Genomic DNA, 25,107 nt, shown 5'->3' with positions numbered 1-25,107 from the left:
TGTGGTGATATTTGATATAATTCCAAGTGGAATGCACGGAATTTAGAGTTCTCACTGATATCACTGCTCACTGGTTTTAGAAGCGTAGTTGTGTCTCCGGCGCTTGTTTACGATCAATTACGATGCTAATCTCGGCGACGCACATGCCTCCACTGACACTGCCGCCGAGTGTGCCGCCTAAACTAGACGTAGCAACACACAAATAAACCTCTACACCATTTACGAAACGCGCGCGATTGTAAACACGATCATCTGTTACCGCTACTAGGCAATGTGCAACACAACATTACTCCTGCTGGTCCTGCTGCCAGTGGCCTTGTAATACATACATAACAAGCTCACACGTGCAAACTGGACGGAATTGGGCTGGACTAACGAGTTTTTACGATGAAGTACGAGATTATTTTGAGGTTACATATGTAATGATGATACATCACTAGATTTGAAACTTTTAATTTAGTTTAGTTTAGTTTAGTTTAGATTTAGGTAGTTTAATAAATTTAAAGTGTGAAACAGTTTTACTTCATATTTAATATTTCAACCAATTAAAACGTACGTTTTATATTTATGCTTAATTCTGATTGGTCAAATCAAAATTACTGAGGTCAGAAATGTAAAGATGGTTGCGTGCTAACAGTACTGATTTACGTGTTTAGTTTGTCCAAACATAGCTTTATCTTTCAACTTCCACATACATAACCCAACATTTTTCTAGTGTGACACTGACAGCTCAGCATAACATTTACATTTCACTGCATTTCACATCTTACATTCCCAGTGCGAAAATTCTTAAATTAATTAATTAATAATAAATATTAACTGTTAATACTTGTAAGAAAAATATCTTACAGGTATTTTTACACACAGTAAGTCACATTATATTCCATTCTTTCATTAAATTTAATGAAACAATTGATAATCAACAGCTGTTCACTTGAAAATAATTCAAATTCATCAAATATTTAATAATAATCTCTTAAAAATTTTCAGTTTCTATTAAGTTTATGATGGATGATAGTCGTCTTGAGGCTATAATGGAAAAAATGAAGCAAATCGATGAAAATTTCAGCAATATGGAGTCAAAAACTAAAGCAACTCCAAGCAGAGCTGATTTAAAACCAATGTCTGATGTTGTAGTGGACACAAATCCATACAGTAGACTGATGGCACTGAAAAGAATGGGTATTGTTGATAACTATGAGAAAATTCGCGATTATTCCGTTGGAGTTGTGGGCGTTGGGGGAGTTGGAAGTGTCACTGCAGAAATGTTAACCAGATGTGGTATTGGTAAACTGATTTTGTTTGATTATGACACAGTGGAATTGGCGAATATGAACCGGTTATTCTATCAGCCGCATCAAGCGGGCATGACGAAGGTGCAAGCTGCTTCTTTGTCATTGACTCACATCAATCCTGATGTTATTATTGAAGCACATAATTATAATATTACTTTGTTGGAGAATTATGATCATTTCTGCAAACAACTCACGTGAGTATTATTTAATTTTGTTTAAATATTGAGTATTCTAACAGTATCAACATTTTAATAAGAAAAAACATTGTAAAATGTTCTAAAATTGTTGATTTTTGTTAAAATAACTGAAATTTTGTCCATTTTTATGATTTTTTTGAATTAATAATCGGAAAATGTCTGTTTTTCTTGTTTATTTCTGCATCAAAGAATTTTTTTGCTTCAAAACTCTATAAAAGTTACGTTTTTGATGTAAAAATACAAATTTTACTTACAAAAAGTTTTGAAAATGCGCAATTTTGTCTTTTTTGTGTATTTTTGGTGATTTTTACACAAAATTCCGCGTTAAATGTCTTTTATTACAAATTTTTCTATTTTTTTCTTTTATATTTCATAAATTTTCCTAATTTTGAATATTTTTAACCATTTTAGTGAAGGTGGCATCGATGGAAAACCCCTTGACTTAGTCCTTTGCTGTGTGGACAACTATGAAGCGCGTCTAGCAGTAAACACCGCGTGTAACGAACATGACCTCACCTGGTTTGAGTCCGGTGTAGCTGAAAATGCAGTCTCCGGCCACATCCAATACATCTGCCCTGGTGAAACCGCCTGTTTTGCCTGTGTGCCTCCCTTGGTAGTCGCTTCAGAAATCGATGAACGTACTCTGAAACGTGAAGGTGTATGCGCTGCGAGTCTTCCAACTACAATGGGAATTGTCGCTGGACTTTTAGTGCAAAACGCGCTCAAATATCTTCTTAAATTCGGAACGGTTTCGCATTATTTGGGTTATTCAGCATTAACTGATTTCTTCCCAACGATGCAACTCAAACCCAACGTAACTTGCGGTGATAGTCATTGTGTCAAGCAACAGAAACTGAAAGCAGAAGCGATAAAATCAAAAACAATTGAAGTAAAACCCGAAGAAGCGCCTGTGCATGAAGATAACGACTGGGGAATTTCATTAGTTGATGAGAGTGTTGTTAAAGAGGAGAAATTAGATGTTGCTGAAGGTATTTCGTTCGCTTATAATGTTGATACAACGCAGGAAACAGTTGGAGGTGGAGGTGGACCGGAAAATGAAGAATCCGAATCATTGGAGGACCTAATGGCGAAGATGAAAAGTATTTAAGCTTGTTATTAAAAAAATAAATATTTTATAAATAACTCAACATCAAAATTCACACGAAATTTAGTTTACAAACTGTTTAGACTCTGATTATGTGTAAAAACTACTCTCTGTTGCAATTTTTTACAAGTCTAGTGGGTTGTCATCATATGTTATTGTTTAGTTTGTCATTTGGATGTCTTATAGTTGCGGAATATATATTTTACGAATACTAACTCTTATTGACTTTGGTTTTAAGTGAACGATCACATTTCACACTGCAGTAAAGTTTGTTTTATAGTGGATATGAGAAGATAAAGTGCTTTTAGATAAGAAATAAACCAATAACTAGTGTTTAGTTATTAGAAAATTCACAGAATTTGCACAAAAATGCTAAAAACTTGAAAATATTCAAAAAAATGCTTTAAAATCGACGCCATTTTGATAATTTTCATTATGCAACCAGATATTCTCTTCAAACAATCCCAAAATATATTAAATTTCACCATTTTCTCAATAATACTAATGCAATCTCCTAATTAGTGCTTAAAACCATGATTTATAAAACAAATCAATTTAACCTTACTTTTGAAATATAAAGCTACAGATCAATGAGATTTTCAACAGGTACATTTGATCTGCTCTGCACAATTTGCTGCTGATGTTGATTATTAGTTGAGTGATGATCATAAATCTTAGTTGTAGTTCTAGCACTAGTTGTACTTGTGGCTGTCACATGTGATTGGCTATAAAACGTTGACTTGCTCATCCTTCTACTTATCACATCTACATCATTACTGTCATTGTTCGCCAGCCCCAACACAGGAAATTGATAAAAAGTGCTGCTATTTTTATTCTCAGGCTGTACTTGAGTTTGTTGTTGAATTTGTCTGAGTTTTTGTTGATTATGTTGACTAATTTGACTACTATGCATACTGTATGGACTACTCCATGTAATTCCTTTTAATTTAGCCAATTTACACTGTAGGACTTCATACTGTGACTTCCAATGAGTGTAAGAAGCCACTTTTAATGCTGCTACCCATTTATTTAGGTCTTCCTGGCATCTGCAGGTGAAAACGTGTTTGCCATCGTTCGATGTGAGCGAAAACGCGAACGCTGCTGGTCCAGGCGATTCGTACGCGACTTCCATTTGTTCTAGAACAAACACACCGAGTGGGTCTTCTAGATCGGTGACACGATAATAGAAGAGGAAATTGTGGACCAGCTTGAAGATGCGCTCCTTGTATCCGGACGTTTGGTACCAGTCTGACCAGTCGCCTCCTTGTGGTTTCATGTAGTGTAATGTGCCCTGGACGGTCGCGCGCTTGGCCGCCAACTGCTTGAGTTCTTTATCGTTGAAGCGCATCGTTGTTTACGGAGTATTGTCACTTGGCGCACTTATAAACTGGCACTGATAGCGCGATAACACGCTATGAACAGTGCGTGAGTAATGCAGGTTGAGAGCGCAAATCAACCAGATGGGTACAAGTAGTGGGGAAAACTGATTGTAGCTCGAAATAAAACAATGTACACGGAAACAAGCACATTATCTTGTGTAATAATATATTGGTAACAAAGTAACCCAGTGGGTGTTTGTAATTTATGCAATAATGGAGAATTTTGTTTAAACAACACTTCTAAATGTTTGGTGTATATTAAGTTGCCTATAGACATCACTCATATATTTGAATAAATTGTATTTTACGACGAAATGTGATCAATGCCAAACAATTTTATTATAAAACTAACGATATTACGCGTGTTTATTAAACGAAATATGTTTGGAAGTGAATTTGTAATAGTTCAATCCAAAATATTAAAGTAGAAATAATTATGCAGCAAACCCAAATACCAAATGCACCTTTAAGATGTTCTGGATTTAGTTCTATGACATTTGTTTTTGGGACACTGCGATCCCAAAATGCCAACAAGAAACTCATATTGTACCTCTTCATATAAACTTCCCACTCCCATTTCACATACAATCCAACTTCTTTGGTTCGTATAGCGAAGTCGTTTATATTGGGGGCGAGATAAAGAGTATCAGGATCGGCAAATTGCAATCCCATGTATTCAACAGCAGCAACCAGATTAACAATTGTAACATTTGGTGACCGACGTCGAAAAGGTTCTAATGCAATTACAACTAAAATTATAATGAACTAATTGATTGTTATTCATTAAAATTTCATAACTTACATCTTGCAGGAGTTTCACCAACCATCATTGCTTCAATATCTTTAGCCCTGTATACTCCGCTGGTGTTACAACGTGAAAGCACATTACTTTTATAGTCCTAGAATATTACTTGTAATAATTGTTAATATATTTATTGAATAAGTTAATTACCTTATAATTTACCGCTTGTTTATAAGAATTATAACATCTGATTACTAGTCCCGACTCATCCAAATCTTTCCAAGTTCGAATATGATTTTCTAAACTAAAAATAAAAAAAATAAAATTTTAAATTAAAAAAAAATTTAAATTTTACCTTGAAGCAATTAAATTCTCAACTATTCCAGAACCAAACAACGCAGCATATAATGTAGTCAGCATTATTACCAAACCAAATATGGTACGAGATCGAACACGAGTTTGCAATTCAGTATCATTCACACCTTGTGAAAAAAATAATCCAACGATTGAAAGAGTTTTAAGTTTCGGTTGATCACTAAAAATGGTATATGTAATAAGTGTTTACTTGACTTGATTTTTTTTATGTGTTACTATTCAAGTATGTATTGAAACCAGAAATAAAAGGCAGCAAATACAAAGGATACAATTACAGACATCCATAATTCCAGTGGCAGGACATTAAACAATTGTGACCAGTGCACAAATATTCTATAAATGAGTAGGAATAAAAATATTTTGTTTTCAGTGTAAAATTGGTGATTCTTTTTGACCTTGGTTTTGGAACCATAAATATCATTGCAATGATATCAGTTGGTTGAAGGGCTACATCAATACTGCCCTCCTGAAAAGGTGCTCCACATAATATGGCTTGTGGACTATCCCCGTCTTGTTCCTCAAGTTTCATTTCCCAAACTCTGGCGAATTCCACTAAAATATTGTAATCACTACCAATTGTTTTGTCTTAAAAGATCTTTAAAATTAGTATTTGCTTTGATTGGTGTTTTTTGAATAAAGTGAATGAAACTTACTATTTGAATCCATTGAAACAAATGGTTCATAATTATATACAACTGTTCGCAGCATCGCTTTTGACTTAAATCTGTTCTTCAAATCATAAAAATGCAATTTTTTATGAATGAATTGGTTGTTTTTTATGTTCCATTTATTTATCACCACGGGATTTATCATATCCCAATCGTTTAAAACTATAACATCGAAATGATCATCGTTTTGTTGGAGAAAAACAGCATTTCTCGCAAATAAATTGGAGGCGTTGTATGATTTAAATGTATCTTTATTGAGTATTATAATGCTGGTCATGTTTCGATTGAAAAAGGCGAAAGAATAGAATAGGAGAAGTCTTGCGTAGCCGGATATAATGGGATCATATAGAATTAAACCATTGCAACCACGGACGATGGTTTGAGGTGGGTTGATAACAAACTTTGTAATTGCTGGAGATACTGATAATGGTAAATCTGAGTGTTTATCAAGTATCGTGAAGCAATTTATTTGTGGGAGATTGGTTTGTATTATTGTGTTTATTAAAAGATGCAAGGAGACAGACGTTGTTACATTATTGATGGAAATGTCCATTTTTGATAAAGTGTGACGAATGACTGACACTAAATTATATCCACTTTTTTGGCGCTAGTTTGTGTTGTGATACACACAGCTATTACGAGAGCTTTTATTATGTTTAAACAAATATATTGCGATGATTCTGTATTGGCAAACATATAATAATATTACAGAATAATAACTAGCATGCTTTTTTGTACCATGATTAAGGTGCAAATATAAAAAAAAACATTACTTATGTTGCTTTTAATAACGTAAATGAATTTGGAAGTAGGTTGATTCTCTGAAGTGGCCATTAATTACTTATTGCAAACAACAAAACTAGAAATGAGTACATCTAATGATAAACATTGATGAAACCGTTGAAATTATTTTGACTATTTGGGAAATATTTTCGATCGTCGATAGAAAGGATAAACGGGTTTCACTGAAACTTTTAGATGAATATTCATCTGCCTGATGATGCCACAGTGTGGCGAAACATGTCGCAGAGTAGTAAAAGTTTCAGTGAAACCCGTAAGGTTTATCCTTTCTATCGACGATTACAATGGGGTTTCATCATGTAAGTGCCACATCAATTAAATATTTTCGAAACCAGCCTGTTTTGCCTATTTTCTAATTCAGCTACGTTTAGTAGTTGAAAGAGAATTGCGAAGGAAGTCTAGTTGCCTTTTTTATTGCTGATTTCTTTCCTCCTTGACGTATTCTTTAATAGTCAAACATAAAAATAGAAGAAAACACTTGAAAACGCCCAAAATAGAGGTTGCAAAATCTGCCTGTCGATAATATTTTTATAGGAAATTAATTTTTATTGCAATTTGCGCCTTCAGTTAAAGTCTTAAGAAATGACACTGAGGAAAACATCAAAAACTTATATTAATTTCGATTTAGTATACATTACGTTATACGAGAATCAACCAGATAGTTAAAAGTTGCGGGAAAAACTGATTGAAGCTTAAAATAAAATAATTTACACAGAAACACATACATTATCTCGTGTAATAATATATTGGTAACAAGTAATCCAGTGGGCGTTTATAATTTATACAATAATTAAGATTTAGTTTAAATATCACTTCTAAACATTTGTTGCATATAAAGTGGCGACCAAATATGATAGTACCAACCATTGTATAACAAAATATGTTCATTATATGAAATATGTTTGGAAGTGAACTTGTACTAGTTCAATCCAAAATATCAAAACAGAGACAACTAGGCAGCAAACCCAAATACAAAATGCCCCTTTAAGATGTTCTGGATTTAGTTCTATAACATTTGTTTTCTGGACACTGCGATCCCAATATTCCAACAAAAAACTCATATTATACTTCTCCATATAAACCTCCCACTCCCATTTCACATACAAACCAACTTCCTTACACCGTATTATAAAGTCGTTTACATAGGGAGCAAGATAAAGAGTATCAGGGTCCCCAAAGTGCAATCCAAGGTAGTTTACACCAGCTTCTAGATTAACAATTGTAACATTTGGTGACCGAAGTAAGAAAACTTGGAATCCCAATACAACTGCAATCATAACGTACAAATTTATTGTTATCCCTACTAATATTATAAATGCAAAAGTCCTGATGTTTGTTACACTTTTACGCAAAAACTACTTAACCGATCATCATGAAAATTTGTACACATATTCTTAGTGGTCCCCGGTTATAGGCTACTTTTTATTTAATAAAAAAAGTATTTTTTAAATAAAATAAAGAAATTGTTTAGCCAATAATACCTGCATCTGGCTATTTGACTACTTTAACGCCATCTAGCATTCCAGCAATGAAGCTCAAACCTAAGTACTATAGTACCATCACACTGTATTATCACACTGTATTACCGACAGCTACGTCAACATCAAATTCAATTGACTACACTATGGAGACGGTACACTATACTTCCATAGACTATACTTTCAGTCATTTTAAACTTCCCGCCATTCTACTTCATTGTTACTTCTTCTGTGACTACAGACGCGTACGGAAGCAACTTCATTATTTTAGATATTCGCGAGCGAAGACGCGGGTTAAAGCTAGTTCATTATAATTCTATAACTTACATCTTGCTGGTGATTCACCAACCATCATTGCTTCAATATCTTCAGGGATGTATACTCCGCTAGTGTTACAACGTGAAAGCACATTACTTTTGTAGTCCTAAAATTTATTCGGAAATATTAATTGTTATAATTTTTAATATATATATATATTGAAAATTACTGAAAGATCTGCGGTTCTATGATAAGAATGAAAACATCTAATTACTAGTCCTGACTTATCCAAATCTTCCCAGGTTCGAATAACATTTTCAAAACTAAAAGTATAAATAATTATCACATTAGAGTAAAGTATTAATAATTTTACCTTGAAGAAATTAAATTCTGAACTATTCCAGAACCAAACAACGCAGCATATAATGTAGTCAGCATTATTACCAAACCAAATATGGTACGAGATTGAACACGAGTTTGCAATTCAATATCATTCACACCTTGTGAAAAAAATAATCCAACGATTGAAAGAGTTTTAAGTTTCGGTTGATCACTAAAAATGATATATTTAATAAGTGTTCACTAAACTTGATTTTTTTTATGTGTTACTAGTGAATTATGTATTGAAACCAGAAATAGAAGGCTGCAAATACAAAGGATACAATTACAGACATCCATAATTCCAGTGGTAGGACATTAAACAATTGCGACCAGTGTACAAATATTCTATAAATGAGTAATTATAAAAATACTTTGTTTTCAGTGTAAAATTAATTGTAATTCAGTGTAATTTAATAAACCTTGGTTTTGGAACCATAAATTTCATCATAATGATATCAGTTGGTTGCAAGGATGAACCGATACTGCCCGGATAGAAAGGTTGGCCACAGACTACTGCTTGTGGAACCTCCGAATTCTGTTCAGCAATTTTCATCTTCCAAACTCTTGCGAATTCAACTAAAATGTTGTAATCGCTACCAATTGTCACGTCTGAAATAAATATTAAAAACATTTTCCTGTTTTTTTTTTTAGTTTTTTGGTAAAGTAGACTTTAACTTACTATTTGAATTCCTCTCAACAAATGGTTCATAATTATATACAACTGTTCGCAGTAATGCTTTTGACTTAAATCTGTTCTTCAAATCATAAAAATGCAATTCATTATGGATAAATTGATTGGTTTTTATGTTCCATTTATTAATCACCACGGGATTTATCATATCCCAATCGTTTAAAACTATAACATCGAAATATTCATCGTTTTGTTTAAGAAAAACAGCATTTCTCGCAAATATAAAAGTGGAGTTGTATGATTTCATTGTATCTTTATTTAGAATTATAATACTGGTGATGTTATAATTGAAAAAATCCAGATAATATGTAATAAGAAGTTCAGAATTGCCGGAAGTAAGTGGATCATATAGAATTAAACCATGGCAACCACTGACGACGGTTTCAGGAGGCGGATTGATAACAAACTTTGTAATAGTTGGAGATGCTGACACCGATAAATCAGAGCGATTATCAAGAACTGTGAAGCAATTTATTTGTGGGAGGTTGGTTTGTATTATTGTGTTTATTAAGAGATGCAAGGAGACAGACGTTGTAATATTATTGATGAAGATGTCCATTTTTGACTAAGTGAAGTGAATGACTGACAGAATATAGGTAATATACCAAATTATATTTAGTGTTTTGGAGTTAGTTTGTGTTGTGATACATACATTTATTACGATAATATTTATTATATTAAAACAAATATATTGCAATGTTTCTATATTGGCAAACATATTATAACATAAAAGGTTACTCGTAATAACATGCACGCATTTTCGTTTCACGATTAAAATGCAAATATAAAAAACGGTACTTATGTTGCTTGCAATAACGTAAATGAATTTGGAAGTAAGGTAATTCACATTTATTTATTGCAAACAACGAAACAACGATAAATTCGTCTAATAATATTCAGCATATTTTTCAAGGTATTGACGAAAATTGTTAAATATTGAAGAAAAACTTCTTGTCTTTTTAAATTCACTTGGATTTTCTCCTTTTTCCTCCTATTCTTCCCGCTATTTCCACTTGCAGGAAAACCGCAAGTCTCCTGATCTCTACTTATCCCCCACCCAGGTTTTCTTCTCTGGACTGAGTGCAGTAGGCTAAGTAGTCTAGGAAATTCCTATTAGGAATCCATTTATGTACACATGAGCAGAAGGGGAATACTAAGGTTGGGGTGGGTTGGATTTGCACCTACTACATATTACAAACAGTTATTCTTATTAATTTTGCCATTATTACTTCTTTCGTTGATGAATTCTTTAATGGATTAACATAAAAATAAAAATAAACATTTTAAAAGCACAGAAAATATTCTGAAACCATTCAAAACATGCACGTCGATAATATCTCTATAGGTAAATAATTTTTTATATATCCTGCGCCTTCAGTTGAAGTCTTGAGTAATGACACTAAGGAAAACATCGAAACCCTATAATTTATCACGCTGCTGAAACATGCGTAGGCATAATTCGATTTATTACACTCTACGTGTTTATATTGAATGCATGGTTCTAGTAAACATTCCGATTCAAATATGGAATCACAAAATCACATCAAAACTTTAATGGACATACTTGGTGCGGTCAACAAAACAACCCTCCTGGCTTATTCAAACTCTGAACAGACAACCACAGACGATATCTTAAATCAACTAGATTTGCACACGCATGAGGTGTTAATTTACGACATTAGTACACTGGTGACAATCAATGCAGCATTGCTAATAGAAATCGTCATTTTATTAATCAGCAATGTATTGGAAGCAAACACATTCTTTCAAAACTGGTATAAATATCGTAATTTTAATTACAATGCTAAGTATTTAATTTTTTATCTTTCATCAACTGAAATTGATATGGTTGATATCAATGCGGTTGCAGCAGCTGCATGGCATGCATATGCACATCGTCTAATAATTTTCGATAAAAATATGCAACCATACGTTCAAAATAATCTAGCATCCAACAACTGCAACTTAAACAACACAAAAAAGATAAATTTCAATAGAAAACAAATAATAAACGTTTATAAAAGAGAATATAAACAGTTTTATGGATGTCCCTTCACAGTATTAACAACTACAAACATCGAACCATATATAATAAACATAAGAAGTCCGGTGTACAAAGGCCTGGAACCAAAGTACATAGAATTAATTGCAGAGAAAATGAATTTTACTCTTGTGTATGTAAATCACAACTACACAAGTTGGGGAGAGTTTTTAAACGGAGAAATCACATGTTGCATGTTTGCTGGTCTTCAACGACGAGAAGCTGACATGATGTTCGGAATGGTTGTTTCAATGGAAGGCATGAATCGATACTTTGACACTTCTATTTCATTGCTGCTCATGGATTTGCGATTCTGTATCCCCAAAGCTCAAAGACAGTTGCCATGGCTTGACATCACAAGAGTGTTTGATCAATATACGTGGAAGCTATACGTTGGATCTTTAATAATCTTCGCTTTGATATATTTTATTATTGGCGAATATTGCTGCAGCGGAAATGGAGCTGTTGTAGAAAAAGTTTCGAAGAGCTATTTGAATGTGATATCGATTGCTGTGGCTCGCAGTGTTAAACTTCCTAGGAATTTAATTCAACGAATTTTAATATTATCATGGATTATCCCCGCTTTTCTATTATCTAGTTTGTATGAAGCTACGTTTTTATCGTTTCTTTTACATCCGACATTTCAAAAACAAATCAAAACAAATGAAGATATCGTTAGCAGTGGATATTCCGTGTATGGTACTCGTCAGTCTAAGTATTTGTTTTCGTTTACGAATGACCAGGCAAGTAAAATCATTACTGCACGATGGCAGTCTATTGAACTGAGTGAACTTTTGGATCGTACTGAAGATGTAATAAAACGTCGGAATATGGTCACTGCAGCTAGTAATTTACGGATGCGTTACGCGATGAGTCTGGGACGTCGATTTGTGGATGAGAATCATCAAAGCAAGTTGTACATTTCCTCGTCTATTGTTAGTTTGTACTTAATAACGTTAATGCAACGTGGATTGCCAATCAAAATTCGTTATAATCGAATGGTAAAGGCAATTGGTGAAAGTGGTTTGTTGCAGCATTATGAAAGAAATATTACTTTCTCAAAAGATAAATTAATTTATGGGAAGAAATATTTCCCGATTGCGGTGGAGAATATTTTGGTGGCGTTTACTATTTATTTTGGAGGAATTAGTATAGCTATTGTTGTTTTCCTGGTTGAAAGAATGGTAAACAAACGTATTAAATAAATATGTGTTTATTGCTGGAAATATATTATGTTTTTGTGAGTTGTGACTCTTTATTGCATTAAATATTATGTGTTAATTGTAGTGGAAAACAATATTTTTGAATGCAATATTAAAGAAATTCTGAGAAAGCTTTGAAATTATACGTATATTATTTGTAGGAGTAGCTCTTAGAAAATCCATAAAAATGCCCTTTTTATTTTTCTTGATTGGCAAATTTGTGGTTTTTGGTATTTTCTGGGCAAACGCGATTTCGTAGAGCAATAAATCTTTTACTAAATTAAAAGTATAGAAATTCTTCATACTATACATGCATAATTTGTGGGATTAACACTTGGGAAACTCATAAAAATACCCTTTTTGTTCTTCAAAATTGATAAATTTTTGTGGTTTTTGGTATTTTCTGGGCGAACGGGATGTCGTAGAGCAACCATTTTCTCACCAAATTAAAGATACTAAAATTCTGCATAACGTACGTATATAATTTGTGGGATTAACACTTGGGAAACTCATAAAAATACCCTTTTTGTTCTTCAAAATTGATAAATTTTTGTGGTTTTTGGTATTTTCTGGGCGAACGGGATGTCGTAGAGCAACCATTATCTCACCAAATTAAATGTACCAAAATTCTGCATAATATACGTATATAATTTGTGGGATTAACCCTCGGGAAACCCATATAAATGCCCCTTTTGTGTTTCCTGGTCCGCAAACTTTTGTAATTTTTGACCCGAAATTGAACGCGAACAATTCAAATTATGTCGAAATATCCGCGAAAATTTTCAGCCTCCTCAAATTTCTGTGATCCGAATAACACCAACCAATTTTTCCATTAGTTTTCGACCCGAAATTAAACGCGAGTACACACCCACACACACTACATATGTGAACGAGCGCATGTGTGGGTATGTGCCTGTTCAATTTTGGGTCGAAAACTAATGGTAAAATTGGTTGGTGTTATCCGGATCCCAGAAAGTTGAGGAGGCTGAAAATTTTTGCGGGTATTTCGACAAAATTTGAATTGTTCGCGTTCAATTTCGGGCCGACAATATTGAAAATTAGCGGAAAGAAACAAAAAGAGCATTTCTGTGGGTTTTCCGATGTCGTAGAGCAACCATTCTATCACCAAACTAAAGGTATTAACATTCTGCATAATATACGTATATAATTTGTTGGATTAACCCTCGGGAAACCCAAGTAAATGCCCTTTTTGTTTTTAAAATTGGATAATTTTTGTGGTTTTTGGCATTTTCTGGGCGAACGGGATGTCGTAGAGCAACAATTCTATCGCCAAATTAAAGGTATTAAAATTCTGCATAATATACGTATATAATTTGTAGGATTAACCCTCGAAAACCCACAAAAATGCCCTTTTTGTGGTTTTAGGCATTTTCAGGGCGAATGGGGCGACGTAGAGCAACCATTCTATCACCAAATTAAAGGTATTAGAATTCTGCATAATATACGTATATAATTTGTGGGATTAACCCTCAGGAAACCCAAGTAAATGCCCTTTTTGTTTTTGAAATTGGATAATTTTTGTGGTTTTTGGCATTTTCAGGGCGAATGGGGCGACGTAGAGCAACCATTCTATCATCAAATTAAAGGTATTAAAATTCTGCATAATATACGTTTATAATTTGAGGGATTAACCCTCGGGAAACCCAAGTAAGTGCCCTTTTTGTTTTTAAAATTGGATAATTTTTGTGGTTTATGGCATTTTCTGGGAGAACGGGATGTCGTAGAGCAATCATTCTATCGCCAAATTAAAGGTATTAAAATTCTGCATAATATACGTATATAATTTGTCGGATTAACCCTCGAAAAACCCACAAAAATGCCCTTTTTGTGTTTCCAAGTCCGCTAACTTTTGTAATTTTCGACCCGAAATTGAATGCGAACAATTCAAATTTTGTGGAAATACCCGCGAAAATATTCAGCCTCCTCAATGTTCTGCGACCCGAATATTACATACCGATTTTACTATTGGTTTTCGAGCTGAAATTAGACACGTACACCCACAGACTGCACTCATGCAGAGAGTGGTTCTGGTGTGTGATAGATAATTTAATAATACATCGATTATTGTAGTACCTTTTTTTGTTTATATGAACCGTTTAGGCCCTATTTAAAAATTTTAATGAGAACTAATTATTGAAAAGTAACCACATCATTGTGTAGAGGGGCTCTTAATTACCTAATTTAAACAACAATTCTCCTAATAACACTAAAGGTCTTTCCTATAAATGTCATTAAGTAAAATGTGTACTCAAATAGAGACTTAAATATCAATTATCTCGAGAACTAAAAGAGATAAACAAAAAGCGAAAACGTTTTTATGCTCAGTATAATATCTTAGATAAGATAACATCTAAAAAATTTCAAATATAACATATGCCTGTAACATTTTCCGACACGATTTTCTCGGAAAGTAATAAAGTCAGTAAAAAACTTTCTTCATTTTTTTCATGCCGTGATATGGATCTATAAAATGGCAGATTTAGTTTTTCCATTTTCTAAAGTTTAGAAAAACTCCTCAAAAAGAGTCAAGAGGTTACACTTGACTCTTTTTGGACCTCAAAAATTTTTTTAATGCTAGAAGAAAATGGAAAACGCCAATCGATAGAGTTTTCCAATGGGATGAAAGATATCCAGTCAGTTTTCTGATGGCATCAATATTTCGGAAAATGAGTGGTAATTTCAAAACTAATCAAATAAAACCACTCCTCCAATTTTTCCCAAACTTTCCATACTGATGTAAAACAATGCCAGGAATCCATTAATCCAGGTTCGGTTGCGTTATCTTAATTAGTTTTTAAGTTATTGGCCAATTTTAATTATTACATAAGTGTCGATAAGAGAAAGTTTAAACCTCTTATATCATGTAAAATTTAATTCTGCATACGAATATGAAAACCGTTTTTCTTTATCTCTAATGGTTTTCAATATAACTGCATAAAACTGGTTTATATATTTTCTCCATCATTTCCTAAGTTAAAAATAAAAATTGGAAATTTGACTTTTTTATTACCGAATATTAAAGAATATGTGATTCTACATACTTTATCTTAATAAAATTTTGTTCTAAGACGAACCGTTTTGATAATAATCACCCTAACTAAGTAAGGTTTTGTCACTATTCGAATTATATTAAAATAGTCAATAGGGCCTAAATGATTACTGTTGGAACAATATTACTCTTAAATATTTAAATCTAAATTTAAGAAGCTATCCGAATCCGAAATCAGAATTTAAAAATTCCAACTTTTAATTTTGCACATAAAAAAGAGAAATCTTTTGCCTTTTTTATAACAAAATCTTTTCTTTAAAAATTTTTTGTCCCATTTTGGTCGTTTTTCAATAAGGATGCCATCTTGTAGAGAATTTTTCAAGAATCAAGAATATGAAGTTCTTTTTTTTCTAGCCCTTTTAGTTCTCGAGATAATTACCATTTAAATCGCACTTTCGACCTGAAAAAATTTTAAGAAAAAAGTTCGACCCTGTTGTTCGACAGGTAATAATTTCGTTAAAAAAAGTTCGACCCTGTCTTTCGTGCAAAAATATTTTAATGAAAAAGTTCGAGGCTGTTCTTCGACTGAAAATTAACTGTATTAAAAGGAAGTTTGGTTGTTTTTCGACATAAAAATGAAATTTATTATAAATTTATTATATAATAAAATAAAAATGATCAGTTTTGAGGAGTATTTAGGGCACATGTTTGGAGATGACATGAACGCAAATTCAAAAAGGTACATATAAAAATAAAAAATCATTGTATTCAATATTTACGATTCACTGTTTATTAGTTATTAAAAAAACACTTAGTACATAAGTTTAAATTATCCTTTAAAAAGTAGTATGCGACTCCTAGCTTATTTACATTCGACTAGAAACTGATTTGCTCTCAAAATACAAAGTCACAATTAGAATATGCTACCTCCGCTCTCCTCCTTCGTCCTTCCACCGCCGCCCCCCACACACTCGCTTCGTGGTATGTACAAAAGTATTCGCAATCAAATATATTACACTCCACTTAAGTAGCAAAATATACACACATTAAGAATTATTGTTATAAATCCTCGCGCGGAGAGAGCAAAAGTTGAAATTTACACAGATCTACGACTTGCAATCGCCTAAACGGGTAATCATTACAATGTTATACGTACTAGCAAAAAATAAAACAAAACCATTCGCCACGACAATTGCTAACCTCGACAAAAGACTGAGGTTCAAATTTCTTGTATGTTAAGTTCGAGTTAAATATTTGGTAACACTGAATTTCATTTCATTTTTTTTGGTTAAGATATTTTCCTCATCAAACGCTCCGTCGAAACAACATCTTTAAGTAAGTATAGTATTTGGTAAATATTATCATTTATATATCATAATATATGTTCTATATGCGTTAATTTCCTTTCATTTTCTCTTTCATTTATAATATCTTGTTAAATGTATTGATTTGAACACTTACTATGCTTGACGGTTTGGCAGTTTTAACGAATGAAATAAATAAATTTAAAACAAACAAAAAACACGTGTTTGCCCATGCGCGGTAGCTCAAACCTCGGTGGATTTGGCCACTGCCGCGGCAGTAGTGGTGGGCGGCGCGTTGCCTAGCGACGCTTGCTTCTTGTTGAACAGCCCGCCGAGGAAGGAATGCTGGTAGTAGACCGACTTCGGTGGGACTTTACCCGCACCACCGCCGGCAGCCAGTTTGTCTGATCGCGAGCAGGTGCTCGCTGATGTCGATTGAAAGGACACTGACATGCCGCTGTCCAGCGAGCCTACACTTCCGCGACGTTGCGCCTTCTCGCCTGTAACTGCACTAACGTCATTATAATGAATAAACGTAAATAAAAATAAGAAATAAAAACAAGTAAAGTGCAACATATTTGACTTTACTTGAAAAAATAAGTTTTGTATACTCACACTGCTCGTGGATGTCAAGGAGGGAATTGCTAAGCGCCGAGCGTTTAATTTGCGGATCGTGGACGACATCTTCGGTGGGGTTCTCACTCGGGCCGGTGCCAGGCGTTTGTGCGCAAGGACACTGACATGGACACACTTCAACATCAGCTACACCACTATCACGATTTTCTGCTCCTAATAAACAATAAAATTCAGTTATTTCAATGTTTTACGACAAGTTTCCGAGTATAAACTCACCAGATCTATTCCCACGACTAGACTTTTGCCTCTCCAACTCGGCTTCGATGCGTAAATTCTCCATCTCGTCCATTTCGCTAATCGACTCTTTAAGATCCTCGGCAAACTTGCATCGATCGTGCTCGTTGCGAGCGTTGAACGTCACCAGAGCCTTCCCATCCACTCGTTGCGACAGACGAATACCAAACGGATAATCTACAACATCACAATAAATTAAAATGCGCTCCACGTACAAACATAACCTCAATTCTCGACTATACTTACGTTGCTTCTCAAACAACGTCACAACCATGCCAGCCAACGGATAGCTATTCCTAAACGTGTACGTCACCGACGACTTCTTCTTGCTGAGTATCTTCGTGATGACGAGCAGGTCGTTGAAGAGAAACACCTCGCGTTGATGTACACCCGGTCGTTCCTTCTTGTTCGTATCGGGGATCTCATACAGCCGGCAGTAACACACTAGCCGTCTATGTGGCAGCGCCATATTGGGCTTCTTGCCCACAATTGTCGCCTGCACCTTCATCACTTGCGTCACGTGATCCGAGCCCGGCTTGAATTCATTCGCCTTGACACGTTCGTAGACTCCGTTCAACATATCGCTGTCAATATCACCGCAATCATCAATTCCGCGCAGGTTCTTGATGAAGTCTTCGACGCGCATACGTCGCTCTGGCTTTATGCTCGGCGTGTGTAAATCGGTGTTGAGCATGATAATAGCAAACGCCAACACGAATATCTAAAAAAAACAAAATATAATCAGATAAGGTTATGTTTTAAGGTTATTAATGGCAACATACCGTATCGGGTGATCGTAACCTTGCGACAATGTCAACATTACACTGGCAGAAGCGCTGTGAAAAGACCTCCATGAGTCGTTCGATCTTTTGCGCTTCGCCAGGCATTCGAAAGTGTTGCTGGAACTTCCTCAACGCAACATCCACCTGCATTCCAGCAAGGTCCAACTCCATGGCGAAATTTTCCAACACCGCCATGCAGAATGGACTCTGTAGGTTGCCGAGATACTCGCCAATCATCTGTTTACTCAATCCCTTGCGTGTGATGAGAAACCTCGCAACTCCCGAAGGTGTATTCTCCAGGAAGCCTCTGCGGATGAGGTAGGCGATGCCTCGATCGGGCTTCTTGTTGAAGAGGTTCAACCCGACGCGGTACTGCCGCTTGCGCACGGTTTCCGATATTTTGTACGCCGCCGCTGGCGGCTGGGGTTGCTCCTGCCTGTCGAGGACATACGTGGAAGTACTAGAACTCGAGATATTGCCTAAACTAGTCTCCAGCGCCTGCTGCTCGTACTCCTGATGATGGCCGCCGCCTTTGCGCTTCCAAATCGGCGAGCCGGGATAATCCCCGCATTGAATGCGCTCGGTGGAGATGCTACTATCGCTGCCCGACGACTGCACGCTGGAGAGTGATCCGTTCTCGGTGCTCTTGGACAAACCATTGGATCGGAGGTGGCGTGGGTCAGAGTTGCGGGTGTTGATGCTGGAGGTGCGCTTGGGGACTTCAGGGGGGACCTTGCGACTGTTGCTGCCGACACTGCTGTTGAGCGAGGAGCGCGAAGAGCGATGGTAGCCGTTGTTGTGCGCGCCGCCACCGTGGCCGCCGCTGCCGCCGATAGGGGTGCTGCAAGAACTCGAAGTGGCGAGTGTGGAAAGAGCGTGCGGGTCGTGTTTGTTTGTCAGCGACTGGTCGCCGCCGCCGGCGTTCGTGGTGGTGTAGTAGTGTGGCATTTGCATGTGAGGGGCGTAGTTCTCCCAGCACGCGGTAGGCGTGCCGGACTGGCTACGGGGGATGGAAATACTGTCTACGTTACGGCGTTCGCGCAACGACATGGAGCGCATCGGGAGCGCGCGGATTGTACCACATTCATGACCACTAAAATCGGGGAAAAAACAGAAGACAAACTTGTACCAACCAAAAAACATCGAACAACAAATCATACTAACAGTTGGACAAATGATAACCTAACAGTTCATTCCAACATCTACAACGTTCTAAACTTTAAAATTAAAGTTTTTGAACAGAAAAACCTCAAAAACTCAAATTTTAAAGTTAAAAATAAAATGGTAACCAAAACTCACTTGTCATAGTTCCGAATATAATCCGGTTCACACTGTTCAGGTTCCCCGATATTACTACGTGCGTCGTCGCCATTGTTGGGAATCCGCCGACTGATGCGCTTCTCCGCCTTGGCCATCGCCGTAATGGCCGCGAATTTCTTCAGCAGGGTGTAGCGCCGAAACGCACGCTGAATCGTAAGCGCAGCATTGCGCGCCTTGACGCCTCCATACTTTCTCTCGAGCACCTCGATCTGCTTATCGAGAATGTCCTGCGACAGCTCATACCTATTCGATGATAACAATAGAATTCGCATTTTAGATAACATATCTCAATGATGAGTCAATTACTACGCTCTATTGTATTATTTAATATTATCTATATATTAATATATTAATATCTCACGTTGTTTGCACGCGTGAACGCTTGAGAATATCTCCATTACGCAGCGAGCCCTTCTTGTGCATGGGCTGCGCTACGGAGACATAACCGCCTCCGCCGGATCCATTGGGGGAGGTGCGTGGATACATAGGGTTGGGCGTAGGGGTGGCGTAATTCTGCGTCTGGAGGTAGTTGGGCGCCTGGATGTAGGTCTGCTCCTGCATGTGGTGCATTGTGCCGCCCATCGCCGGCGAGATTTGGGGGCGGTCCATTTTCGGAGGGAAACTGCAACAATTGAAGAAAAAAAAGACACTTTTAGTATTGACACCCACGTAGTTGTTTGTTTTATTTGTTTTATAATAACAATTGTTTTCTTTTAATTCACAAAAGAAATCAGAAAACAATTGAATGTCGTCGGAAGATTATTAATGAACATCCGATTTTTGTATGCGCGCGCGGTGACAGCAACCGGTGAGTAAAAAAATTTAGGGTCGTTAACAATAGCACCAAAACCAATCTGTTGACCTCTATTTAACCTTCGCGAATGTTCAGTATTCACAGAAAATAAAAACTCAAACTTTTCCATCTACTGTCGTCATAATTTACTCTTTTGTTTGTTTGTTTGTTTACGTCGGTTGGCAATTGTTTCGTCTTGTTTGTTAGCTAGTCAATTGTTTCGTACCTAGTTCCTCCGCCGCCAACTAAGAAGCCCGAAATGCAAATGAGCATTGTGACGTGTGTGGATTACACAACAGAAAATAATCCCAAGTTGGCACTGTTACACACTCCCAACACTACAACTTGAAAATATGTTCAAAACATCTCGCGGATCGTAAACCGTGAACGCGACCATCCGAAACGAAAGCAGCTGGCAAACTAAAAGTCTTGAGGAGTCCCTTAATCACAGGTAGTAGCCGGCCGAGAGAACCCAAGAAGTGGCGAGCGACAAAGACCCCACTACCTTCCTACTGGCGCGTAATGAAAGAAAAAACGAGGAACACCCGAGTGAGAAATAAATATCCAAACGGCAGCTGCTCCTCGAGCGAGGTTTTCGTTTGGATGAACACATGAACATGCACCACACGAGGGATATAAGAACATATGCCCTGGGCACTCGGGGTATAATATAAATAAAAATACGAAATTTTGGGATATAAATATACCTGGATGCATTGACATTGAGATTGATAAAAATAGCATAAAAGTAGGAAAACTTTCGATTAAAGTTCAAAAACTACCTGCAAGTGAAAAAGAAATAAAATGGCTGCAAAGGCTGCAAGTGCAAAGTGCACACAGAAAGAGAAACTGCTATTAAAGTCTCATGACGGGTTTATGCCACTTATGAATTAAACAACTTAGCAACTTAAGGGTTGTTTCCAAGGGATTACAAGTGGATACCGGAAGGTGACACCATTAGCAGAATAAGGGTGTCATACTGTCATCTTGGGTAGTGCATAAAGCACAGTAGCTATGATTTATCGCCCCCAATTACCATGAAGGGTTTTTGTGAAAGGATAAGAAAGTCTATTATATTTCCTACTTACTTCCGTAAATGCAATTAAATTTATTTTTTCTTTAAAAAAAACAAAAAATAAAAAATAATTAACAGAGATTTAAGATTGTATTGGTGGCAGGTGCCACGTGTATCTTAATGAGAGAGCATTCAATCTGGTCCACCAATGAAGGTTGTCGAGTAGTGATTCGAGAAAAACCAAAACATCTGCCTCCTCCAGAATGCCAGAAAGTGCCAAGAACGTGCATGTGTGCCCACACAGCACACGCGCGATGAAAAAGAAGCTTACATTTGTAAGCAAAACGACGAAAAGAGGCCAACGCAATTTGCAACAACATCAACCAATGCTGCAACTGACGACGATGCAAAGATGATGATAATTTCATGATTGCAGCTTGCAGATTGACACAAATTATAAAATTTATCAAATAGCATTATAAGACATAATAAATATAGCACACAATGTTTTTGCACTCATCTTGTCCTACTAGTAGGTCAGAATGTAACGATGTAACAATGTTATAACGCAATAATTCATTCCGACACCTTGAATAACACCGCAAAGCAACTTGACAACTCTACAGGTAAAATCAATTCTCTTGTACATGAATAACACACACTTCATACTCCAGCACAGCGTTGATTTATATTTAATTAGGAATTACGTGTGTTGTGTATTTAATTGCGATAATTAAGCGTGCAGACGAAAATTCAATAATTCAAGGCGTCAGCCTTGTTTACGAATACCTTCAGTTTAAGAATTTATTCAACCACAAAATAGCAGCACTCCATTGACCATTAAAAACACATGATGCCAAAGTGGATCTTTGATGTTACATTCTGGAAGTAATAGTATATTGCGAGATGGCTTCTTCATTTTATATATTTGATGGCTTTTTGAAGCACCAGGCACACGCGTTTCGGGGATGAGTACGCACGTGCATCCAAGCCGACCGAAAAACCAGATGGCAGGTGGCTGGAGGCACGTTTCGGACGTGGACCACGCCGCGAAGGGCCCCGGCAGATGTTCTCCGCCAACGCCATCAAGAAATTCCAAACAAAAACCCAACAACAAGTCTTAAATATTTAAAAACTTGCGTTTTATCATCAAATATTTAAATATTATCACGTGTCGACACGTGGAAGATATAAAAATTCAAAAGTTTTACTTCAATAACTTCGCTAAAACTCTCAAAAAATAAAAACACCCTAAAACAGCCCCTAAATGCGTGGCTAATTCCTAAATCTGAATACCTTCAAAAATTAAGTTTAACCTCCATTGAATAGCATTGAATTTGTAAAAGGTATAGACTTGTGAGGTTGCCAAGAAGACCAAAAAGACTTTGTGATACTTTGTGATCATTGTGAGCGTGAAGACTTTCAAATGTTGACAATGTCAAGGTAGCAGAGATTAACAATGCCTGACATAAATATTTCTAACAAGCGTAAGTCTAACAAAACGACCCGAACTAAAAATGATGACGTTTTTATGCTCCCTAGGACCCGGCGTATTCATGAAGGAATTGATGTACCTACGTAGTGGATGAGAGAGGAAAGCCTCTCAATGGGAGCAATTTATAACGGATCAATCATGCTTCAAGCTTCGGATCCGAAATAATCCAAAACATTCCGGGGCTTAGCTGATCGGAGGGTAATTTTACAAGAAGGAAAAAAAATTACATGAGTAGATAATAAAATTGGTATTTTGGGTAAAAGCTAGTAAAATGTTTGCGTGTTTTTAGTTATACTAGATTTTGTGAAAGATTACGTTGTTGTAGTTTTCAGTAAAAATGTAATTAAGTTTTTATTTTTTTCCTTTTTTTAAGAAATAAGAAATGCCAATAATGCCCCTTAGCGCCATCTGGTTTTAAATTAGTTAACTATAATAATGATTCAATCTCTATTGAAACTTTCTCCCTTATTTAACACCCTGTATATAATAATTTTTGATATTTTAATAGTTATTCTTCTATTCTAAACCAATGCGAATCCAACAAATCATAGATCATCAAAATCGGTACAGCCATTCATGAGTTATAAGTGTTCTAACTAACAAGTCTTTGTTTTATATAAGAATTATATATAGATTTTCCAAAAATTAGATATTTTTCATCATATTTCAATACAATATTGAATTCAAGACAAAAAATACTAAAAAATTAAATTCAATAATGGAAATAACTTTAATAATCTAAAATTTTATACAAAAAACAAAGAAAAATACAAAAATTACATAAATGAATCTCATGATTTATAATTTTTCTAAACTTCGCGATAAATATGCAAATGTGAGCTGAAAGTGTCACGAATGTCACGTGTCCCCAACACAAAATAACACACAAGAGTAATTATAACGAATTACTCTCTTTAAATGCACACATACCGAGTGTTTCGACACACACGCTCGAAACCATTTGCGACTAGTTTCCCAATGTCCGTAAAAGTGCAAATGAACGTAAACGAACGTAATTGAGCGCGTCGGCCATTAGCGCTTTTCCCACTAGCGCGTGCAATTTGCGAGTGCCACTCTCGCATGCGATCGAAAAACGCCCGATTCTCACCGCACACGCACAGCGAATGCAATTCCGCTAAACAAATACACTACTACTACTACCTAGCAACACAGCAGCATTGAGAATGGAGAGTACAGCGAGACAATAACAGTTAGATGGCTGACAGGCGGCGGCAGTGCCTGCGCCTTCTTTTTTTTTCGAGTTACCTAACCTGTGGTACTTGTTACGTGCTCCAGTTTCGAGCGCCGGCGAGTGAATTATACGATTACGCGAGTCACCTGTTAAATGCACTTTGTATTCGCATTATTTTTTTCTGCACACACAGAGTAAAACAAGTTTTGTTTCAAATCGTGAAACTAGCTTTTGAACGCGTAGTTTTTGAACAAAATGTAATTAATTTTTATTTTCTTGTTCAAAGACCCTGTATGAGTCAATTCCATCAATAAAATAAGCAATTTTATTTTATAGAAATGAAGCTTCACTTTAACGCCATCTGGATTCAAATTATACAACTAAAACTATGAATTAATCTCCATATCAACTTTCATCCCTTATTTTACACCCTGAAAGCCATAATTTTTAATATTTTATTATATATTCTCCTATTCTAAGTACAGACGAATCTAAAAAATCATACTTCATCAAAATCTGTCCACGCGTTCTTGAGTTATAAACGTTTTAACTAACAAAACTTCATTTTACATACCTATAGGTATAAAATATGCAATTTGAATAAACCCTCAGAGAAAATTTAATTTTTATTTTACTTTAAAAGTAAATTTGCGTGACTGATAGCATTAGTACTCCGCGCATGCGCATTTCTTAAATAGGCGGAGCTAAAATGA

General features: G+C 35.8%; 3 protein-coding genes and 1 long non-coding RNA gene across 10 annotated transcripts in view; 2 read left to right on the top strand and 2 right to left on the bottom strand.

Annotated features, from left to right (window-relative positions):
* Positions 1–301: 301 nt before the first annotated feature.
* On the top strand, positions 302–3,010 carry Uba5 (Ubiquitin-like activating enzyme 5). 2 transcript variants are annotated; one of them, XM_065309975.1, is made up of 3 exons: positions 302–392; positions 991–1,489; positions 1,904–3,010. In XM_065309975.1, exons 2-3 carry the CDS (start codon positions 1,005–1,007, stop codon positions 2,598–2,600), a joined length of 1,182 nt encoding a protein of 393 aa, XP_065166047.1. In that variant the 5' UTR covers positions 302–392; positions 991–1,004; the 3' UTR covers positions 2,601–3,010. The 2 variants fall into 2 exon arrangements, with proteins under 2 accessions (XP_065166047.1, XP_065166046.1); XM_065309974.1 differs by lacking the exon at positions 302–392 and adding an exon at positions 701–866 and having other exon boundaries at positions 1,904–2,812.
* Positions 3,011–4,272: 1,262 nt separating this feature from the next.
* LOC135797557 (uncharacterized) lies at positions 4,273–5,207 on the bottom strand. The gene is made up of 4 exons (XM_065309977.1): positions 5,074–5,207; positions 4,929–5,022; positions 4,779–4,875; positions 4,273–4,725 (listed from the first exon to the last, which is right to left on the bottom strand). The coding sequence occupies exons 1-4, from the start codon at positions 5,136–5,138 to the stop codon at positions 4,346–4,348; spliced, it is 636 nt and encodes a 211-aa protein (XP_065166049.1). The 5' UTR covers positions 5,139–5,207; the 3' UTR covers positions 4,273–4,345.
* On the top strand, positions 5,169–5,745 carry LOC135797558 (uncharacterized). Its single transcript, XR_010549575.1, has 3 exons — positions 5,169–5,316; positions 5,371–5,406; positions 5,464–5,745. It is a non-coding gene; the product is annotated as an uncharacterized lncRNA (long non-coding RNA).
* A 10,640-nt stretch (positions 5,746–16,385) lies between these two features.
* Positions 16,386–25,107, bottom strand: part of siz (Brefeldin-resistant Arf-GEF family protein schizo) — a 41,706-nt gene continuing 32,984 nt past the window's right edge. For 4 of the 6 annotated variants that reach the window (XM_065309408.1, XM_065309409.1, XM_065309404.1 and 1 more), the window contains exons 2-8: positions 20,261–20,521; positions 19,879–20,142; positions 18,580–19,672; positions 18,044–18,518; positions 17,780–17,974; positions 17,543–17,716; positions 16,386–17,433 (exon numbers count right to left, since the gene is read on the bottom strand). In XM_065309408.1, the coding sequence (XP_065165480.1) occupies positions 17,171–17,433; positions 17,543–17,716; positions 17,780–17,974; positions 18,044–18,518; positions 18,580–19,672; positions 19,879–20,142; positions 20,261–20,508 (2,712 nt within the window). In that variant the 5' untranslated portion in view covers positions 20,509–20,521 and the 3' untranslated portion in view covers positions 16,386–17,170. Of the gene's footprint in view, positions 17,439–17,542; positions 17,717–17,779; positions 17,975–18,043; positions 18,519–18,579; positions 19,673–19,878; positions 20,143–20,260; positions 20,522–25,107 lie in introns of all 6 variants that reach the window. The other 2 variants (XM_065309405.1, XM_065309407.1) reach the window with 2 other exon arrangements.

This window comes from Atheta coriaria, unplaced genomic scaffold (genome assembly GCF_025399875.1).
Source record: "Atheta coriaria isolate IRGN ID8LTWV9N9 unplaced genomic scaffold, Caltech_Dcor_3.1 hic_scaffold_8_pilon, whole genome shotgun sequence".
NCBI lineage: Eukaryota > Metazoa > Arthropoda > Insecta > Coleoptera > Staphylinidae > Dalotia > Dalotia coriaria.
Note: the sequence above shows the minus strand (reverse complement) of the source record. Positions and strands in the feature narration are given on the sequence as shown.